The 12680-nt window shown below is 34.9% G+C and overlaps 1 protein-coding gene across 1 annotated transcript; it reads right to left on the bottom strand.

The window, feature by feature from the left end:
• Positions 1–1275: 1275 nt before the first annotated feature.
• On the bottom strand, positions 1276–6690 carry LOC107823555 (thermospermine synthase ACAULIS5). The gene is made up of 10 exons (XM_016650231.2): positions 6471–6690; positions 5856–5922; positions 5619–5713; positions 5364–5466; positions 2884–2972; positions 2594–2750; positions 2362–2437; positions 2193–2251; positions 1962–2098; positions 1276–1647 (listed from the first exon to the last, which is right to left on the bottom strand). Exons 1-10 carry the CDS (start codon positions 6596–6598, stop codon positions 1569–1571), a joined length of 990 nt encoding a protein of 329 aa, XP_016505717.1. The 5' UTR covers positions 6599–6690; the 3' UTR covers positions 1276–1568.
• Positions 6691–12680: the final 5990 nt, after the last annotated feature.

The raw sequence follows: 12680 nt of genomic DNA, 5'->3' as shown, positions 1-12680 counted from the left end.
TCATAAAACGCTTGAACACAAACAAATGGAACAATCAATTATAATCTTCACAAGTCACAACCAACTATGGAATTTTAAGTGTACAATTCTATGATTTCGAGGAGTAGTAATTTCTGTTTCCATTTATTTAGTAGACGGATATTTTGAAGCCAATTTTGCAAATTACAGAGTAAATTCCATTTTCACCTATTCAAAAGTAAGTCAACTTACACCTTTGGTATCAGAATACTCACGGAGAAAATTCTCATAAAGCTGTTGAAAAGACCTAACTCTATATGAAGGCGGATATGCGCTACTATGTATATGCGTGTAAGAATACAAAATCAAAATTGGTAAATACGAACAGATGTAGCTAGTGTTAATGATATATGGGTTCACTAGCTTTGACTCAAATAATGTGTAGAAATGACATTAGGTAGCCACTTTTACGCGCGTTGTTTAAAATATATCTACAGTTTATAATATATTTAAAGATTCGTCAATTTCGCTCAAACTTCAGGACACGACATCCTAGAGTTTAAACCTCAAAATTCAAATTTCAGGACATCGTGTCCTAAAGTTCGAAAATTATGTTCGAAAATTGTGTCTTGAAGTTCGAATCTTATGTCCTGAATTTTAAATTAATAGCTGATAAATCCAGGACTATGTCCTGAATTTTCAAATTCAGGATACTTAGTCCTGAAGTTTGGGTGAATTGGTTAATCTTTAAATACATTATAAATTGTTAATATATTTTAAATAGCGGACTTAAAAATAACTATTGATGCACTTCGACCAAATTATGTATGTGTTAAGAAATCCATTAAGCGAGTACAAAATGGACTGGAATAGAAACCTCCAATCAAATCCATAAAGCTCAAATCTTTAATCCACCTTTTGCTAATAAGCAATGACTTTAACACCTGAATTTTGCTTGACCTAACATGTAATTTAATGTGATTTTGCTTATGAAAATGACACATGCATCGCTTATTTATTTGGAGATATTTTGCTATGTTTGAAGGCCCAAGCACTAGCTACCCAAAATGTTAGCTTTAACCACCACGACCTAAGGAATTACTTAGTTTGGACTTTTGCATATCAGCATGGCCTGCTCTAATATTTCTGGCCCTATCCCAAAATGGCTTTGAAGAAGCTTAATGGAACAGGGCCTAAAACTATTGTACAATTCAAGTAATAACAGGAAAAAAGAAGAAATGAAGCACAATGTATAAAATTTCTGAAGTGATAAATTCTTGGGGATTCAAAACAAAAGATTGTACTTGTAGAGTCAAATTAAAAGATAGTAGTAATATTCTATTAACCATATATATTCCGATACAGAAAGAACAAGAAAGATCCATAAGTCATAACTCCGATCCTCTCCCCTTTAGAGTAAATACTTATAGAACCCCCACCACTTCCAACAAAAAAGAACAAAACAAGAAAAGGTGATACTAGATAACTTTCAGTTAAAACCAGAAGATGAAAAAGGAAAAGTAGAAAAGTTCCCAACTTGGCAGTCTTTTTTCTTTTTGGTTTATATGCTATAATCAAGGGGCACCCCTTTTAACTTCTATTCCATCATATCATGCTTGATTGTGTCTTCCATGTCCATAAATGAATCTTGCATTCCCTTCTGCATAAACATGAGTCTCATTTTCCAGTCTGCCATTAATTTAAGATTCCTTTTAGTAACAAATCATCAAAAATGTTGTAGAAAGTACTATAAACATAGTAATTTTAAGTTGTATACACTTACTATGAACTAACAATATAAAGAAATTTTATTATACGTGCAATTTAACTGGTTAGAACAAGTTATTATTCTCTATTTTCAAGTTACTATGTATATGTTGTTGTGGGAATTTAACATGATAGTGTAAAAGTGCACAAAACATAAACTTTTTATTTGATTCGACTTTAATTAAATTATGAATACATAACAATTAAACCAATGAGAAAATGGACATGTTTCTTACGAGTTTCGAACAGCTTTGCTCAATGTGGAGGCTGAAGTGAATGTTTTCCCATCAAGATATCTGTTCTCCCCCTTCATCCTCTGCTTCATTCTCAAGTCTAATTCATCCACGCTTATAACAAATGGAGTATCGGATGCCTATATCATTTTACAAATAATGTGATTAGCCTAAGATAAATCATGATGATAATTTGATATGAAATTTTGAAATAATCTTAAAAAGTAATGATACCATGACCCATCCCCAAGTGTCAGCATACGAAGGAATATGAGCTGAATAAGGCACAACATCTGTGAAACAAAATAACTAAAGGTTATCCTTTGAGATATCATGTTTTCAAGAATGAATTACAATGTAATTAACAGAAAGCTAAATCGTCTTTTTCATTCAAGAAACTTACATTTGAAAACTTGTTTTAGAGTATTGAAAATGCAGGAAAAGACTTCTGTATGGCTGAAAATTCCTGCTGGTCCTGCCTGTTAAATGTTCACAATTGACAACCAATTTGTATTAGTAGTTACTACTACAAGGTTTTGGAATTTTATCTATTAAGCTTCCCCACATATATATGTTTAAATTTAACATTTGGAAAAATTACTTTTGACAAAATATGAGACAGAATCATCATTTACCTGAGTGACAAAGATACCACCTTGGTTAAGTTTAGGTTTAACAATGAATTCATAGAAGGATTTTGTATAAAGCTGGTAACATGGTCCTCCTTCTATAGGGTCTGCTAAATCTCCTACTATAATATCATACTGCTCTTCCCTCCTCTCTAGCTCAGCCCTGCAAAATCACACCATTTACGTTAATCAAGATTCATTAATTATCAAAAAAAAAAAAGGGAAGAAAAATTTATTAGGGCTAAATTTAATTAATTTATAAAATTAGGGTGCACAGAGAAACAAGGGGAAAGAACCTGGCGTCATTGATAATAAGGTTGAGTCTAGGATCAGAGAAAGCTTCTCTGTTAACCTCCAAGTACGACTTGCAAAATTCCACCACCTCCTGCAGCAAGTTTAGACGTAGGTTTTATTTATGAACTAGTAAATTCACTCGCGCTTAAATTATAAGAAAATAATAATAATGTCTTAAATTTTATAAAAGAAAAATCAATCTTTACTAAGAAAATATTCTTCCTGATTCTACTATGTGTTATAGTATTACAATGTAAATGACATGTTATGATTGGTTAACACATATTAACCGAGAAAAATCTTCTATAATGTTATTCCTTAACCTTTCTTCTCTAAGCATTTGAAAGTGAAGTAATTAATTAATTACATCTGTTATATCAATGTCTTGAATTATTGTTAACGCTCTTGTCATTGTATTGTAGATTTGAGTATGTATTGATTAGAGCAAGTATGTGTGTCAATTTGACTATTCAACCATAGATGTCTTCTATTTATGCAATTATACTTTTTCTCTACGGTGAAATTTTATATCAAAGTAAGAACTTAAGTAACGAGGAAAAGAGGATATTTTTATGATTCTGCAAAAAGAAAAAATTAGGGAGAAAATAAAAAACAAAACATCCATCTTACCGTTCAAAAGTAATGTTGCTGATTGTCTCTCAAACACTAACCAATACAAGCATCTACGAAAATATATAAGACCATTTAACTCTTGAAATTTGATGTTTTCTTCATCATTATACTCTTTCTTTTTACAAAGAAACACTTGCTGAATGGCAGAGAAATATACTCCATCCATTCTATCTTATATGAACTCTCTTTTATTTTAATCTGTTAAGAAAATGACACTTTTGTTTATAGTAAAAAAATATTTTACTTTAAACTTCCTATTTATCCTTTTATAGCTATACGAAAAACTATTTTTATTTTACTTTAAACTTCCTATTTATCCTTTTATAACTATACGAAAAACTATTTTTTCAGTACAAACATCTTCTATCCGAAAATCCTCAAAATTTTGATACATATCTTGAAGAGGGAATCCCTATAAAAGATTTTTCTAGAAAAATCATTGCATATTTAAGATCCCTGATTGTAAAAAAAAATTCTTTTCTTGCTTAACTAAGTTCAACTAAACAGGTTTAATTATATGAAAAGAAAGTTAAAGGAGTACATATTATGCAACGGAAATATTATATCACACTTAAAAAAATATTCTTAAACTCAATGCCTATACTGATTCATATAAAATAAATCTGAGGGAGTACATATTATACAACATAATGATGTACATAATGTTGGAAAATAACATATTAACATGTCTGTATCAATGTCAAGCAATATACTACTTTGAAAAATTGTAAAAACTTACAAAAGGAAGGAGGATGAGAACTATGATTTGTCTTGTAATAAAAGTAGTAAAAACGAAACAGGAAAAAGCAAATAAAAGAATATTAAGACAAATCTTACAACGAAAGTGAAAAATTCCCCAACCGCTGTAAATTCAATCTTCTCAACTACTGCATCGGCAAGAGCATCTCTTTTTTTTTTGATAAAAACCATAAAATGTGTCAATCTCTAAGCCTAACACCACATTCTCCACAAAAAGAAAAATCTGCACTACTTAATAAACAATTTTCTCCATGGACTCTAATCCACTAAAACCAAACAGAACAATATTATTCCTCTTTAATTAAAGGATATGGAGGAAGAAAGTGAAAAAAGGAACAGCTATGGCGGCAAAAGCACTCTCCATGGAACGCTTATTCAAAGCCTTCGCCTCTTTCCCCATCTAAAGATTTGTACGTGTGAACGTTTCTTCGACGCTGTTTTTTTGGGGAATATGAGAAGGTTGTTTATGAAATACTTGGTAAGTAAAGACGTTAAATAGGTTAATTAAGAGGGGATACACGTTATATTTGAGCAGTAATTTATGGGAAGTTAAAACACAAATGACTACTAACAATGGATGGGAATAGGCCTGTTCTTTCAAAATGGCCAATGAACCATTTTTTGTTTAAAGTTACTACTCAAAATGTACGGAAGAAAAAAGTCAAAAAAAGGAGATAAAAGAAAAATGATATTACTGGAATACAGAATGCCACATCATCTCTCAATGGCCTTGCTTTATATATAGAGATGGCCTTGCTTTATATATATATATATATAGATTTAAGTATTTCACTAACAGTGCAAAACATATAGGAGTATATATTTACATCATCAATGACCGATTCCAATAGTTTATCCATAATCTTTTTTCTAATTATCAACTTATATTTCGTGAAAACATGCACTTGTCTATAATTGATCTTAACTGATCAAATTGTGCTAATTTTTCCACACGCACAAAAAAAAAGATATGTGAAAGAAAATGAGAAATGGTAGAGAAGTGATTGGAGTTTTAATTTAGTTACTGAAACTTCACCCTCAATATAATCAACTTAGGTATAAGGTTGAAAAAAGGGAAGAAGAGACTTACTTCATCAATGTCACACATTACAACATTGTCCACTGTCTTGTGCCTCAATAATTCTCTGGCTGTAGAACCTTCACCTCCTCCCATAATGAATATGCTTCTAGGACTGAAGAGTGTATATTAATTATCTAAGTTAATTTTATGTGCGAATAATCAAATCTTTATGTCCAAAATAATTAAAAAGTCATAATGAGTATTTCTGCCATTAATTAAAGTGATCACTAATAATTAGTGGGAATAAACAAAAGTTATATATACTTTGAATGATGAAGGAGAGCTGGATGGACAAGACATTCATGATAGATAAATTCATCTATCTCTGCACTTTGAAGCTTCCCGTCTATGACCAAAGCCTGTTTTATAATTAACCAACAAATTATGTTAATACTCTCAAAAAGAAAATAAGCTATCAAATAAAAAGAAGAAAATGTTTTCTTTTCACCCTTTCTCTATTTTGTTGCAATCTTTTTCGGTAAAGGGAAAAACAGTACTAACCTTCCCAAAGGGTTTTGTGTCCAATAGTTGAATGTCTTGATATTGGGTGGCACCAGTGTGCAAAATGCTGCGCAAAAGGAATCAATATTTTTATTTACAAAGAGAACTTTTAATTTCGGATTCTAGTAAATTAACAATTACAGTAAGTTATTTTTGTTTTTTTCAAAAATCTTGCATTACCACCTTTTCCGTGAAGACTTGTAAAGAAAGCAGTATATACATTCCAAGACACCAACTTACTAGTATATCATAGGATATTGAAATAACAAGTGGATGACGAAAAAGTAAAATCCTTGTCCTGAGATGAACATTCAGCAGACAGAACGGGTCATACATTGACTCGACCTACTAAAAGGCATGAATCTTTTTCCTATCACCATGTAATGGCCCCATTCACTAATCTTCCGAATAATAGTATTAGTAGGTATCTAACTGAAGAAAGAAAAACCTGAATAAACATGCAACCTTGCTCTGATTCATGACTCTGATACTAAAAGCGTTCATGATACCTCCAATAAAACGCTTTTACAATTCCACGTTAAGTTTTGTACACTTAAATGGTGTATACCTAAAATCCCAGCTTATACATTGTTATGAGTGGAAAAAAGAAGATACCTATTGAGAGCAAAGCACCATCTCAAGTCTGTATCAATCTCTTCTTCATACCAACAGCTCTTTCTTGGACCTACAATCACTGCATTTCCATTTCCATTTCCATTAACAGAGCAAGATATTTCACCCATTTTTTAAAACTTGAAAATTAGTAATTAAGTGACGGAAGAGAAGAGAGACCCTCAAAGAAGGAGACAAGTGAGAAAGGATGGAAAAAGAATGGAAGGGTAAGAGGAGAATATAAGGAGCAAAAAGAAAAGGTAAGAGTATGATCATAATCATTTAGGTTGAGTAAGCAAGTTTTGGGATAACTATTGAAGTAAGGTGAAAAGTGTAGTACATAAAATCCTCATGGATCTTCGTGATACAGATTCTAAAAATAAAATCTAATGGAAAATAAAAGAAAATTGTAAGTGAGAATTCTGAGGTTGATTTCCTCGCGTGCGTTCTCAATGTTGCCAAATGGAGTACAGGAAGTGTACATGTATATTTGGAATAAAATAATACTCCTTTTTTTTCCTTTTATCCAATGTTATGGGGCTCTAGTTCTTGATCTGTCTTAACAGCTAACTAAAGTTAAATTATTTAAAAAAACAAAAAAAGAGTGAAGTAAAACGTTTTCTTAATAAGCCTAAGTGAGATGTTCCATGTTGCGTATATAAGTAACATTATATGTCTTGATGGGACTATAGTGCGTCTAATTGGTTGTATGTGTAAACGTAAATATATATTGTTGCGATCGAATTGAAAATGTTTATATACTTTGAGTTTTTTGTACAATATATTTTTGAACCATTTTTTTGTACGTTATACATCTTATTGGTATTACTTTCATAAGAAGAATACATGAAACAATTGTAAGAATTTAAAATATCAATGGGCAAAACTTGTAGGAAAAATTTCGTGAGAAGACAACATGATGATGCCAAAGCACTAAGATGCATCAAACAAACACAACCAGAGAGGGCTATCATATAAATGAAAGGTATATTTTTTGGGGGAAAGAGAGTAAAAAAGGGATAAAAGAAGATGATTGAACACATAGGTGTGGTGACAAACACCAAATATTAGGGGGTGCTCTTCTTATCTCTCCCTTTAAAAAAATTAAGTGAAACAAACTACTTTCAAAAAACTTGTGCAAAAAATCTTGGCGTGCAGAGAGAAACATCATTCATAGTTATTCTCTCTTTGCTCAAAAGATGATAAATGGCGTGCTAAGCCAGACGCACTCATCATCGCCATCACCATCACCCCTTCACCAAAACCTAACAGCAGCTTCCCCACCCCCAGTTAAACTCCTCTTCTAACAAACAAACAAACAAACAAAAAGAGTATATTATATGCACTTGGTATTGTAAAAATATTTACGCAATCAAATCGGTCCCTTCTAAGATTATTATGTGTGTATTTCTATGATAAGTAATGAATAATCGGATAAAATGGAAATTAACCTGTTATGATATGTTAAACCATATCGAAGTAAAAATATTACATGAGTAATGACTTAGAATTTTAATTTCAAAAAAGAAAAAAAGAGAGACGAAAGAATACTCCAAATCCATGACTCAGTGGAAATATTAGTACTATGTCTAGTACTAATATATGCATGCGAGAAGGTTTTAGATATGCCATCATGCATTTACATTTACACTAATAATTGAGGCACAGCAGATATTTCCTGTCACCTAAAGACCTAAGTACACCTAATTCAAGAAAAAGAAAAAAAGAATAAATAAAAAGAAGTTAGTCAGAACTTTAGCTTTCAACTTTCTCCAATTTTAAATTTCCTATAACCTCGATGCATGCATTGAAGACAAAAGGTTTGAATTTTTTTTACACATTACTATTATTTTGGGTTTTGAGAGTTAATTTTCATTTATCACATGAACACTCATAACGGTCTTTATCATGTTGAAGCTAAAGGATTTATTGCACAGTTGCCTTCTTCAATAGTTCTCCTACAGAGTCAAGAACTTCGGATCCAGCTAGTTAATGAGCGAACACAAACAATATTTGTTATTAGCTTTTATTCAAATTGTTTTTTGTTTCTTACTTGGTGTTCGGTACCTTTGGGTCTCGACTAATTCAAATTCGCGTCGCATAAGTCCCTGTAAAGAAAACATGCTCTCTTCTATTCCCATAGCTCAAAACCGTAAATACCTATGGCTAAGGATTGATAAATATCTTATTCATCTCACTGTAACCTTTTGTGTTATAATTTTATGACTTTTGTGAAACTTTTATTCAACTTAACACAACTAATTTAGCATTTGACTAACTAACTATTTCATTTTTACACCTGTGAAATAATTCTTTTAAATAACTTTATACAAAGTACTGTATGAAATTTTATACCATCTTTAATAACAAATAACCAATTCAGATATTCACAACCAATAAGTATTGGATTCTCTTTAGGATAGACCCTAAAAGGAGAAGGATAGCTAAATTGCCAACATGCGTCTATTATATTAAATTTACTAATAATACCCAATTGAAAAAGTTCAATGCTAAAGTAACTTTGGGTAAGTCGCCAATCCACAAACTATGTAATGTACATTATCTGCTGAATTACAAGCGGACGTTTTACCAAAGATTACTAATCCTCTTTACCCTTAAAATTGATAACAATTGAATTTATACACGAATTTAAAGATATGTGGATTGATTCAACACCAATAATCAAGAACGTTAGATAAATGAGCTAAAGACACAATGAATAATCAAACGAGTCGCAATGCTATGGCCTAGCTTGAACTTGGATTGGGCAATAGTTTCTTCCCTCGGTTGAGTCTTGGGTTCGAAGCCAATCAAGAATAAAGAACAAAAGTAAGAAAAGACTTTACAGTAGCTAGAGAGTAGAGAAATAATTTTATATTGCCTTGATATACGTGTTACAATGTGTCTATTGAATAAAAAGCCTCCCCTTTATATAGTAGGAGAGTTTCATCCCTAGTACAATTCTAAAAAGGGTAAAAATCCTCCTTGCTCGTCAATTACTGATACAATACCGACATCGGGCGAGATCCGCGATGTGATATCACGTTGGATGCGGATATTACGACCTTCTGTTAGTCGTGTGCAACTATTTGTAGTGCTTTCAGAGGTCTTGGAGCTCGTTCTGGGTTCGATGAGTGTTGTCTTGTTAGGCTCGGTGGCGAGTAACCCACTCTAGCATCGATTCAAAGAGTTCCCAAATTCGGTCTCGATCTCATACACTCACACTCTTACTTTATTTGACTTACCGGGAAGTCGAGGTGTGTGCTAACCCCGAGTTCACTCGTATAAAGATAGTCCCCTTGTTTCTCAGAGAGTAGGTTCGCCGAAACGATGGGAAACGATAGATGAACCTTGGTTCCTTCCTTTGTATGTTACAACCTAGATGATGAATAAGCCGAAACATCCCATCAGTCGCGTCGCTTTGACTTCGGACAAGTGTCGATCATCGGCTGGACGCCTCTCACTGTGAAACGTCGCGTATTGATTACATTTTCTCCTATAAAAGCTTCGACCTTTTGTACTTCTTTTACTTTCTGATCCTAGCTTCTACCTTCGAATTCTCTAGCGGCTATCAACTCTCTCAAATCTTCATATCTTCATCTTTGACCTTTAAATCTTTATAAGTATTCTTAGGTTTCTACCCAGATCTTTATCCTACCTTCAAACCTTCATACTTTCCCTTCAAATCCTCCTACTTTCCAGATCGTGATGGCTAAGACTTCCAAATCAGCTCCTAACAGGCTGCCTCTTCATCTTTCCACCTGGCCACAGGTGTCGAGGTGGTTGTTCCCGAGGTGGCTGCTCCCGAAGTGGACACAGAGCCCCCATGAAAACTTTATACCCGAGAAGGCCTCAGCCAAACAAGATCGAGGTAAAGGATCATGGAAATACATATGCTCCATCACCGAAGATACCATTTCCAAAGTTCGAGAGGACTGTAAATGGGAAGGCAAGGACGTGGTAGTCCCCGGGCCTAAAGACGATATCACTACCTACGTGGAGGGGTATTTAAGTATTTACACATACCCTTTCACGGGGTCCGGTAGACCCAGTAGTTCTGGCTTTTTGTAAGAGGTACGAGGTGTTCCTTGGGAAAATTCACCCGTCTCTTTGGAGGATCGTGATCCTCTTACGTTATTTTGTGAACAACACTGAATCTTCTCGGTTCACCCTTAACCACCTACTCCATCTGTACAGTCCCAGAATTTTCCGAGGGGAACTAATCAAGATCGTTCGCCGGGACCGCAAGGCTCCTTTTTTGAGCATCGGCGAGGATCGAGACCGAGGCTGGCAGGGGCGCTTTGTTTGGGTAAGACTAAAGATCCGATCCCTCCCAAGTTCCTGCCATTTCTCGAGAAGTGGAATATATATCGTAAGTGTAGTCTTTCCTTAATTATCAATTTTCCTTGATTTACTTTCTCATCATCAGTATTTGTGGTTCTGCAGCTGTTCCCCGGATTCTTAATACGGACCCCCTGCTCAAGGAGTGGATCGAAGGAATCTGTAAGTAGATGTCATACTTCGAGTGCGCGTGATGCAAAATTTCGAAGGGCATATGGGAAGCACGTTCTCATGGTAAGGCTCTCATCTAAATAGTTACTACTATGCCCCGAACTTACATAATGCTGACCTTTTCTCTTCCTTCGCAGGTTTGCCTAAGACCATCGAACATAAGCCGCTGGAAGGGGATGAGGATGAGTCCTTATCCATTGATCCCTCCATTATAGGAAAGCCAGGGGCTGCCGCGGGGAAGAAGAGGAGGAAACGAAAGTCCTCGGGCTCCCCTGGTCCCGAGTTGAAGTGTAATGACCCGGCCGGTCGTTTTGAGAATTTAAGTCCCGTCTGATGGCATAAGGCCCTGAGCAGCTTCATATTATGTGTATTGACTTTTGTGCATGGTTGATTTCGGTTACCGGATGTTTCAGAGTGATTTGGGACACTTAGTCCCTAAAACGGTAGCTTAAGTCTTAGGATTTCGACCGTAGTCAAAACTATGTGAAGACGACTCCGGAATGGAGTTCCGTCGGTTCCATTAGCTCTGTTGGATGATTTTGAACTTAGGAGCGTGTCCGAACTGTAAATTCGAGGTCTGTAGCTGATTTAGGCTTTAAATGGCGAAAGTCAAATTTTTAGAGATTTGGACCGGAAGTGGACTTTTTGATATCGGGGTCGGAATGCGATTCCGAGAGTTGGAACAACTCCGTTATATTATTTGGGACTTGCCTGCAAAATTTGACATCATTCCGGATTGATTTGATAGGTTTCGGCACTGGTTTTAGAAGTTGGAAGATTTGAAAATTTATAAGTCCGATTCATGGTGCGATTCGTAGTTTCGACGTTATTTGATGTGATTTGAGACCTCGAGCGAGTCTGTATTAGGGTATGGAACTTGTTGGTATTCTTGGATGAGATCATGGGGGCCTCGGGTGTGTTTCGGACGCGTTTCAGAAGTTTTTCATGGTTTTGAACATGTCTGGTTCTGGTGTTTTCGCACCTGCGACGCTTGGAGCGTAGGTGCGGCTCCGCTTCTACGTGAGCCTGGTCACTTCTGTGATCCTTGAGGCCTGGGAGCTTGCTCGCTTCTGCGGAAGCTTGCACGCAGGTGCGAAGGCCGCTTCTTCGGTCCCTCGATCGCATATGTGAAGAAGCTCGCTTTTGCGTTCCCCCACTTTCGCTTCTGCGGTGCCGTTGGTGCGGCTGTAAATCCGCAGATGCGGTTCCAGGCCTGGCCAGTTGATTTCGTAGATGCAGACTCTTTCTCACAAATGCGAGTGCGCAAGTGCGTCTCGTAGTCCGCAGATGCGGAAATCCTGGTAGAAACATTAAGTCGAGGTTTTGGCCATTTTCTTCATTTTTTGAGTTTTAGACTTCGGTTTTGGGAGGTGCCTTATGGATTTTTCAAGAAAATCGATTGGGTAAGTGTTCTTCAACTAGAATTTATTTATTTTCATGATTCTATCTTTATTTTTATCATTTAATTTGTATTTTGAGTTGAGGAAAATAGTGGTTTTTGAAGAAAATTTTCAAAATGAAAAATCACGATTGGAGGGACGAAATGGTATCGGGATTTGATGATTTTAGTATGGTTAGACTCGTGAGTGAATGGGTGTTCGTATTTTGTGATTTTTACCAGATTTCGAGATGTGGGCCCGGGTCGACTTTTTAGGGAGGATTTCGTTATTTTTGTTAAAATATTGAGTTCACTAATTAGAT

This window comes from Nicotiana tabacum, chromosome 14, assembly GCF_000715075.1.
Source record: "Nicotiana tabacum cultivar K326 chromosome 14, ASM71507v2, whole genome shotgun sequence".
In the NCBI taxonomy this organism is placed as follows: Eukaryota; Viridiplantae; Streptophyta; class Magnoliopsida; order Solanales; family Solanaceae; genus Nicotiana; species Nicotiana tabacum.
Note: the sequence above shows the minus strand (reverse complement) of the source record. Positions and strands in the feature narration are given on the sequence as shown.